General features: G+C 40.4%; 1 protein-coding gene across 1 annotated transcript; it reads right to left on the reverse strand.

The window, feature by feature from the left end:
* Positions 1 to 157: 157 nt before the first annotated feature.
* Positions 158 to 8,423, reverse strand: LOC121377384. Its single transcript, XM_041505366.1, has 3 exons — positions 8,284 to 8,423; positions 4,522 to 4,556; positions 158 to 1,448 (listed from the first exon to the last, which is right to left on the reverse strand). The coding sequence occupies exons 1-3, from the start codon at positions 8,301 to 8,303 to the stop codon at positions 289 to 291; spliced, it is 1,215 nt and encodes a 404-aa protein (XP_041361300.1). The 5' UTR covers positions 8,304 to 8,423; the 3' UTR covers positions 158 to 288.
* Positions 8,424 to 10,355: the final 1,932 nt, after the last annotated feature.

Consider the following 10,355-nt stretch of genomic DNA (forward strand, 5'->3'; position numbering starts at 1 on the left):
CCCCCCCCACACACACACACATACACACACACGCACGCACACACGCGCGCGCACACACACACACACACACACACACACATTCAGGCCTACACACACGAATTCGGGCATTGATATAAAAGTGAAAATAGTACTATCTATAAACAACATGATAAACAGGTAAGTTTGTCTTCCAGGTTGGATTGCATTTCCTAACTTCTTCGACATAATTCAATATGATACCGAAACCAGTTTACAGTCTATTTAACCCAAGCAGAAACTGTAGAAAGACCATATTTTGTTTTTATTATTTCATCCAGAAACTTTACCAAAATGTCCTGACTTTGCCGAAACATACAGTGTTCCATCACAATAAGACAGAGCATGGGGCACACTTGAAAAACTGAACTCTGTGATCTTGTGTCCGTCCTGGGATATCTGCACTACGACGCGCCTGTTGGCGTCAGCGACATAGACTCTACCGACATCATCGCAGACGACACCTGCAGGCGATATCAGCCTCTCCTTCCACCTGGGTTCGTAGCGCCAGACGACTACCCCAGACGCAGACGTGCAAACCAGCGCGTGATCCTTGGGATCCACAATGAGTAGCTCTCCCTCTCTGGTTCTGCTGATGAAGGCGAGATCCGCGAACAGTCCTCCATAATTATCCGCTGTAGAGAAAGAGGACAACACTGTCCCGTCAGAGTCTATGATATCAATGCAAGGAGGATACTCCAGAGGGGCACCACACGCTAGTTTTGATCCGTCTAAAGCCGTCAACCCGAAGTATTCCTTATCCGTTTCCAACTTAGATTTAAGCTTCAGAGTCTTGTCAAGAGAAACCATCAGTATCCGCTTCTCCAGCGGTAATGTCAGGGCAATGGACGATGACTCCTTGAGAACGGCTATTTGGAACGGTGAGCTGGTGAGGCTTAGAACACTCTGAAACTCGTCCTTGCCTTTCCTGTTATCGAAGAGCTTAAGACAGTCATTAGAGTCATCAGCCATGAGAATCCGCCGTACGCCGTCGACACACATCACTGCGATGTCCTGCACGGACGGAAGATTTCTGTCGCTTTTCACTTTTGTACTGAGAACCCTGTCCAGGTGCTTGATCTCAAGTTGGTCTTCGGTGTTGTATAGAACTTCTTCCTTATTTTTGTGTTCAAGTTTGTCATCACTTGTGTGTTCAGATACAGGTAGGTCTTTACGTTTGTGTTCATCTTTGTCATTACTGTTGTGTTCATTTTGGTGATTACCATTGTGTTCAACTCGACCATTACTTTCATGTTCAGCTATATCCTTACTCGTGTGTTCAACTTTATCATTACTCTTGTCTTCACTAAGGCCATTAGTATTGTTTTTGTGTTCTAGTTGCTGATCACTCCTGAATTCGGGTGGATCAGCAAGGCGCCGTGCGTAAAGTAGTGTCCTTTGTGGGTCAGACTGGCCAACCATTTCCCTCGGACCTGGTGAAAAGTAATTACAGAGATGATACAAAACGGCAATATCCATTTACAATTCTTCAGTTTCAGAACGAGCATTAAGGGAAGATATAGCAAGGGGGAGGGGGTAATGCTAAGAAACGGAGGACAAGTACAGGAAAGGGGGGTAAAGAAAGGAAATGGAGGACAGAGACGTGTCCAAGGGGCGATCGTAGGACTCGTCTCCCTTAAAAATATTCAAGTGCTTTTTTATCCCCCTCTTTTAGTTTTCTTTTGGATGCTCTTTTGATCTTTTGACGAATTTGTCGATGAGTCGTGTTTTCCCGTTAGTCCACCACCCTCACCCACCACTCACCCCACCCCTGCCAAAATATTTGCTTGATCTGCCCCAGATGAACAAACAAAGAAGGAAAGAAAAAGAAATAGTAGGTGAATGAAGGTAAGGACAGGAAAAGAAAGGAACGGAACGCAATGGGAAGTGAAGTAAAAGAAAACAAAATTAATGTAACAGAAAATATGGGAAAGAAATGAATGAGAGAAGTAAGGCAAGGTGAGGGAATAAACTCACAAGAAAGGTGTGGAAATGATGGGGAAGGAAAGGAAAGAAAAGCAAATACATTATTATACCACACCATGAGACCATAGTGACCCAGAGATGGTTCGACAACACAAACTGTGACACGATCTAGATAACCGGCCTCGGTGTCGTCGTGGTTAGGCCATCGGTCTACAGGCTGGTAGGTACTGGGTTCGGATCCCAGTCGAGGCATGGGATTTTAAATCCAGATACCGACTCCAAACCCTGAGTGAGTGCTCCGCAAGGCTCAATGGGTAGGTGTAAACCACTTGCACCGACCAGTGATCCATAACTGGTTCAACAAAGGCCATGGTTTGTGCTATCCTGCCTGTGGGAAGCGCAAATAAAAGATCCCTTGCTGCTAATCGGAAAGAGTAGCCCATGTAGTGGCGACAGCGGATTTCCTCTCCAAATCTGTGTGGTCCTTAACCATATGTCTGACGCCATATAACCGTAAATAAAATGTGTTGAGTGCGTCGTTAAATAAAACATTTCTTTCGATCTAGATAATGAGCAGGCGCGGTGCAAAAACAAGTCTTCAGGGTCTAGACTGTGGTGAACGAAGTTTCTAGGGGTTGGGTAATGGGCTTGGAGCAGAGGCGGGGGTTCGATCACAGAACCCACTCTCCTCTCCATACACGTTGTAAAGAAATATCCATTCGACAAATGACCTGTTATTCCTTTTTTTTTAAATGAATGAATCAATTAATTAATTAATTAATTAAGGAACACAATTTAATAATTATATTATTATGAGGCCCAGCGCTACAAGAATTGTGGGTCCATTCCCAGTACTAGAATTTTAGACCGATTTTCGCTAAAGTATCAACTATGAACAGGAACAGGAGGTAGTTGCAGCCCATGGACCCATATTCACAAAAAGGTGTAAATTTACGTCTACGACTAGCACTTACGTCTGCCGTAGATTTACGTTTACGTGCAAGAAGCACCTTATTCTCAAAGACGGTCGTACATGTAAACGTAACTTAGTTGGACGTAAATCACGATTTAACACTCTCACTGGAGTAATTAATAAAAACACATTAGAAACGATGGCTACCGGGTAAATAACAAATGCGCAAAACGCAATTTTGTTTGTCGTCTGCTAACAATAACATCGCGAACAGTGGGACCATAGCATTTTAGTATTGGTGGGGATCCGCGTTTTGGCACGAACTTTAGGACATTTCTTAAGAAGGAAAAGATAACTCAGGAGAAATTGGCCGAGTCTAAAACATCCGTTCGATCACCAACAGAAATATGTTCAATCCGTGGGCGTTCACCATCGCAAACTGCTTCATTTATTGGAAATGCTGCTAGTTTCCGTAAATAATAGTAAATAACGGCGATCGTGCTTGATTTAGTATATGTACACGACTTACGTGCAGCGTTAGTTGCAACCTGAGGCACTCTTATATTTACGTCCAACTTTACACGTAACTTACGTTTTCGTTGTTTCGTGAATAGCTCTTCAGTCGTAGATTTACGTTTACGTGTAAAACTAGGCTTACGATGTTTTGTGAATATGGATCCAGAACAATACTGGGAAAGAGTTGTTTTGGTTTAGAAGTGCCCATTTCCTCCAGCTGGGGAAGACGGTGTGTTAGTGCCCTGATTCTAGTTTTTAATGCTCTCCCACCCACCCACTCACTAGGCTATCCACGAGTTCATGAGTACTCCGGCACGGGTTGAGTCTAGCAAGACTGAGTCCGTTTACAGGCCTCGAGTACCCGTACAAGTGAGACAGTGTAGGGCATTCATTTCAGCAGTAACTAATCAGCAATACAAGATACACACTAATCATATGATCACATGTGCTAGTTTCTCTTTTTAATCTCGCTGTCCATCCGTCATAATACTGAACGTATCAACCGGATTCCAAATGCAATTCAATGGCATGATTTCGGATGCATGTTCAGCGCTGGAGAGTTTGTGTGTCTGTCTGTCTGTGTGTGAGTGTGTGTGTGTGTGTGTGTGTGTCTGTCTGTGTGTGTGTCTGTGTCTGTCTCTCTCTCTCTCTCTCTCTCTCTCTCTCTCTCTCTCTCTCTCTCGCTCTCTCTCTCTCTCTCTGTGTTTGTGTGTGTGTCTGTCTGTCTGTGTGTGTGTGTGCGTGTGTGTGTGTGCGTGTGTGTGTGTGTGCGTGTGTGTGTTTTAACTCATATGTTATTGATATTGCTTTATTGCTGTACAACATACATTAACTCTAACCCTTATTTTCGATTTTGAGTTTACTTAACGCCTACTGTTTTTTTCTGTTTTTATTGTAGGTTTTTTTTAAAAGAAAACACCGCCAGTTAAATGCACTATTATTTCTTAAGTTAGCATTTCTCAACGACATATGAGTGGTGCGTTTTAACTGAGGTTCTTTATATTTGATCGACGTACAATTTGACAATCGAATTCTCTTGTGTGTATATACTAGTATATTGTGTGTGAATATTTGCTGTGCTGAAAAGCGTATAGCGTGAACCAAGAAAATAATTTAATTGAACTCTTGTGCTGAACACATCTAGTGTTTACCTTTTGTTTCAAGCTTTCTTTCGTCGGCTGTCTGTCTGTAAATAGATAAATAAATACAGTATAGTATATAATTAAATTAAATTAAATTAAATTAAACTAAATTAAACTAAATAAAACTAAATTAAATATTAAATTAAATTAAATTAAATTAAATTAAATTAAATTAGGTAGTAGGTAGGAAGGTAGGTAGGTAAGTAGGTAGGTATGTACGGTAGGTAGGCAGGCAGGCAGGCAAGCAGACAGACCTGTAAACAGACAGATAAAATTCGCTTATTATCCCCAGAAAAGAAATACGGTAATGCTACCTTACATTAATGTTATAGGATAAATAATATACAAGAATACAAATAGTATGTTATGACTGTAATAAACACGTTACCACAAAAAGGAAAGAAGAAATAATAGGAGGTAAAATAAACAAATAGATAAAAAAATTAAAATAATAATAATAAATAATGAATGAATGAATGAATGTATGTTTAACGACACCCCAGCACAAAAAAAAATACATCGGCTACTGGGTGTCAAACTATGGTAATGCAAATAAAGTGATGATCAACATCAATATAAATTTTCAAGATTTAAACAAAAACAGTGTAAAGAACTGTGCAAAAACACAGATAGATAACCCACGGTGAGGTTACAGCACGCGCAGGGGTAATAATAAATAATAATAATAATAAATAATAATAATAAAAGTTTTTTTGTTTTGTTTAACGACACCACTAGAGCACATTGATTCATTAATCATCGGCTATTGGATGTCAAACATTTGGTAATTTTGACATATAGTCTTAGAAAGGAAACCCGCTACATTTTTCCATTAGTAGCAAGGGGTCTTTATATGCACCATCCCACAAACAGGATAACACATACCACGGCCTTTGATATACCAGTCGTGGTGCACTGAATGGAACGAGAAACAGCCCAATGGGTCCAACGACGGGGATCGATCCCAAACCGACCGCGCACCAGGCGAGCGCTTTACCACTGGGCTACGTCCCTCCCCTAATAATAATAATAATAATAATAATAATAATAATAATAATAAAAAAAAAAAAAAAAAAAAAAATGAAAACATTTTTAAGATAAATAAATACATAAATAAATATCAGATACGATAATACTCTTGATACCTCTGAAGTACCGCAGAATCCGTAATCGGCCGAGGTATTCCGGAATATACTGTGTGACGTCAATAATACTTTGACGTCACAGTATTGTTTAACAACATTTCTTTTGTAAATAATTTTTTTCTCGATGGCGCAGTGGTTGGTTATGCCATCGGCAATACTTCAGCACCAATCTTGTCACCCTAATTCTTTAAGTCTTGGATTTTAATTGTATATATATAAGATAAGATGTCACTTGTTCCAGGAGAAATAATTTGAAATAGTCGGTTTGAAGTTTGGTAAGTTAATATTTTATCTTCATTTATAATCATTATGACTATACATATATCCCCCCCCCCCTTTGTTGTTTGTATGTTTCTATCTTATTATATATTTTTTTAATTGGGTTTATTTGTTCGGGGGGGGGGGGGGGGGGGGGGGTGGGGTGGAGCAAGTTTTCTTTCTTGTTTACATGTTATGTGTTTATTTTTGTGTTTTTAAAATTATTGTTTTATTGTTTTTAGCTTTGTGCATTTGTGTTTTAAATGCATATGTTCACCATCATCAACATCATCTTCTTCTAGTCGTCGTCGCCGTCTTCTTCTTCTTTCTTGTTTTCTTCTTCTTCTTCTTTTTCTTCTTCTTCTTCTTCTTCTTATTCTACTACTACTACTACTACTACTATTACTACTACTGAATTATTATTATTATTATTATTATTATTGTTTTGTTGTTCTTCTTCGTCTTAATTTCCTTCTTAGTAGCAGCAGCAGTAGTAGTAGGTGTAATAGCAACAGCAGCAGTAACAACAACAGCGGCAGTAGTAGTTACTAAGTGTAGGAGCAGCAGCAGTAAAACCAGCAGTTACTACTTGTATCATTTTTATTTTTTTATTTATTATTCAGGCCTTGATCTTTTCGTTCGCGCGTCATTCACGCACATCTAATTAGCGTAACCTATTTTCCGTTCGCGCATTATATTTTAGGATATTATTTACATTGACATAACGGGTTACGCAAAAAGAAAATGGATTACTTGAATTTATGTTTGCGTGACCGATAAATGGTTTACGCAAATATTCACTTCTTAGAGGCCTGTTATTAGACACTAGCTCGTAATCTCTACTACATAATATATGTATCCAGGCCCGTAGCCAATGGGGGGTCGCGGGGAGTCGTTCTCTCCATCCACCCCACCCACCCCACCCACCCCCCACCGGTGGCTTTTTTTTGCAATATGCCCCTGGGCCTCCCTAAGCAGCTCGGGCGTTTCGCGCCCTCGTGTGCACTTCTTGCCTCACCATAAGCCTAAACGACCCCCCCCCCCCCCCCTCCACCCCTCTCAAAATCCTGGCTACGGGCCTGGTTTCTAATGTTTTCTAGACCTACAATGCTTTTCTAATAACTTTACGTGTTCGGTCTCCAAGCGAAGGGATTGGTGTGTGTCGGTGTGGGGAGGGGGTGGGGGGGGGGGGGGGGGACAGTTCTACACCTCTGCTGTAAAAGTGACCAGAGGAATTTCAGGTTAATCGATAAATAGTTTGTGGGCCTCCACTGAGACATAATTTTGACTGATGCCACTTACCACCACCATCATATTCCCCACCACCATCATACCCCCTCACAACTCTGAGTCCTCCCCCCGACGGGACTGCAGCTAGTGTTCAATGTGCAGGTTTAATTAAATGTACATGGTTTTCACATTGATTAATTAATCACCATTTGACAAATTTAGTCTTAAAGGAAGCCCGCTATATTATTGTTTCCATTAGCAGCAAATGATCTTTTATTTCATTCATTTCAACTTATTGTTGTGCTTATATCCAATTAAGGTTCAAGCACGCTGTCCTGGACACACACCTCAGGTATCTGCGCTGTCTGTCCAGGACAGAGGGTTAGTTGTTAGTTGTTGGTGATTAGTGAGAGATAAGAGGGTGCAGTGGTCTTACACCTACCCACTGAGTCGTTGAAACTCGCTCTGGGTGGAAGCCGGTAGCGGGCTGCGAACCCTGTACCTATCAGCCTTACGTCTGATGGCTTAACAAAGACAGCAACAAAGAAGATAGCACATACCACAACGTTTGATAAACCAGGGTATGGGGGGAAAACCTACAAAGAATGAGTCCACAGAGAAGCAAAAACGCTGATCATTTTTAAATCTCTCAAAACCACGTCTTGTGGCATACCAGTCTTGTGTAACTAGTTGGGGGGGAGGGGGGGGGGGCAATTACCAAAGTACGAGGCGACTAAACCAGTCTAACGAACGTTTTTCTGCTCGGTCTGGCTGGTATACCAAAGGCCGTGGTATGTGCTATTCTGCATGACGGTGCATATAAAATATTCCATGCTACTAATGGCAAAAATGTAATGGGTTCCCTTTCTAAGACTATATGTCAAAACATTACCTAATGTTTCACATCGAATAGCCGGTGATTAATAAATCAATGTGCTCTAGTGGTGTCGTTAAAGAAAACAAACGTTTCCTCTCAATTACATAATTACAAATATTCGACATTCTGAAGCCGATGGTTTAGATTAATTAATCAATCTGCTCTGGCACTGTGGTTAAACATAGCAAACTCGACCTAATAATGACATCAAGTTCAGGACTTTCTCTTTATATTCTGTCACTCATAAAAATAAAAACTTACTTAGCTGTAGTACAACCCATAGTAACTCGTCTCCAAAGTTTTGTTTTCTAGAACTGAATATGTATGTACATTAAATGTCCTCTGCGTATACAGCATGCGTGTATATATGTTACTAACATTGTTGTCACTGTACATATATTTATAGTCGAATAATATCTTTGTATCATAGGTTCTATGGCGTTTTGTAATTCATACACGAGAAACGCTTTACAGTAGGTTGTATATCTGATAAGAAAGGTTCAAGTTGACGTGTTAGTTTCGCATATACACTAGAGATAAATTGTATTGATTTTATTGCTGTTATTCTACCGTCCAGTAGACCTGCCTTTCTTTACACACAGATCGATTTCGTTAACATGCTAGGTATTATATATTGTATATGGTATTAGCAGGGGCGTAGCGTGCTCTAGATCGGGGGTGGGGTGGGAGTGAGGGTTCGTATATGAACCTAGTGTACTCTTGTGAGTACATTTTACAAAAACACTTGTATGAATAGTCTAATATTGCACTGTAAAAAAAATCTGTCCTGGGCGGAGGGGGCCGATGAGAGTCGACACCTGCGCCCATGACAGGCGTGTGCTACAACTGGGTTGTTCTGGATGTGCACGTTAAAACTTATGACCTGTTGTAAAAAAAAAAAAATGAGTTAGCCTCAGGGGGTAGAGGGTGGGATGGGGGTCACGTGGTGGGAGGGGGCGGGGATCACCCGAACACCCGAATCCGATAACAGATGATGTGCAAATCAAATGAGAGAAAGTAAAGTGGGCAGTTCAAATTTGTGAAAATTTAATTAAAATATGTTAGACACCATATCACTATAATGTAAAATGATTCGAGATATCGTTTAACAAAACATTTCTTTATATTGCTAGTCCGGTCGGAAAGCACTGAGTATTCATTATTTATTTATTATTTTATTATTTTTATTTATTTTATTTTTGTTTTATTTTTATTTTATTTTTTAGTTAATTTTTTTTAGCACCCATTAACGATTAGGCTCGTTCTCGCCCTATCACATTCAATAACTAACTCTGTGTATGAAGACGAGTCAAGCTAGCGGTCACGTCAATTGAACACAACATCAAACAGACTGCTCACAAACACGATTTGCGCCCTCAGTAAAGCCTTGGATCTTGGGTGGATGGGAGGTCGGGGTAAGTCGAGGTGAGCTGTTTTTGGAATGGGTAATTAGTAGAAAACATCTCATTCCAGCCAGTACACCACAACTGGTATATCAAAGGCAGTGGTATGTGCTATCCTGTCTGTGGGATGGTGCATATAAAAGATCCCTTGATACTAATGGCAAAAATGTAACGGGTTTCCTCTCTAAGTCTATATGTCAAAATTACCAAATGTTTGACATCCAATAGCCGATGATTAATAAATCAATGTGATCTATTGGTGTCGTTAAACAAAACAAACTTTTTAGTAGAAAACCAAGAAAAAAGGCACAAAATAAAATTCGATTGCTCAGCCGAAAAGTTGAAGGTGATTGGAGCAATTTCGTTGTGGTGCCAAAGTAAAGTGTTTATATACTATTTATTTAAAAAATAATTTAAAAAACCCACAAAACCCCCACATTTTTAAAAGAGATGAGCAAATAGTTTTTAAAGTCCAAAAATCTCTATAACGCGGACGCAAGGATTCAGTGGTTAAAAGGGGGAAATGTAGCGGGTTTCCTCTCTTAAGGCTATGTTTCAAAATCACCAAATGTTTGACATCCAATAGCCAATGATCAATAAATCAATGTGCTCTAGTGATGACGTTAAACAAAAACAAATTTCAACTTTAAACTTTTGATCACAGAAGGGGTCGGCACTAAGGTGACGAAATCTCACTGGGGACGACATTCGGCCAAACTTGTCTGAGATCGCTGGCTCGGGAGATGTAGTTCGAGTAGTTGGAGGACGGGACGTAGCCCAGTGGTAAAGCGCTCGCTCGATGCGCGGTCGGTCTGGGATCGATCCCCGTCGGTGGGTTACTTCTCGTTTTAGCCAGTGCACCACGACTGGCATATCAAAGACCGTGGTATGTACTACCCTGTCTGTGGGATGGTGCATATGAAAGATCCC

This window comes from Gigantopelta aegis, chromosome 2 (genome assembly GCF_016097555.1).
Source record: "Gigantopelta aegis isolate Gae_Host chromosome 2, Gae_host_genome, whole genome shotgun sequence".
Lineage (NCBI taxonomy): Eukaryota > Metazoa > Mollusca > Gastropoda > Neomphalida > Peltospiridae > Gigantopelta > Gigantopelta aegis.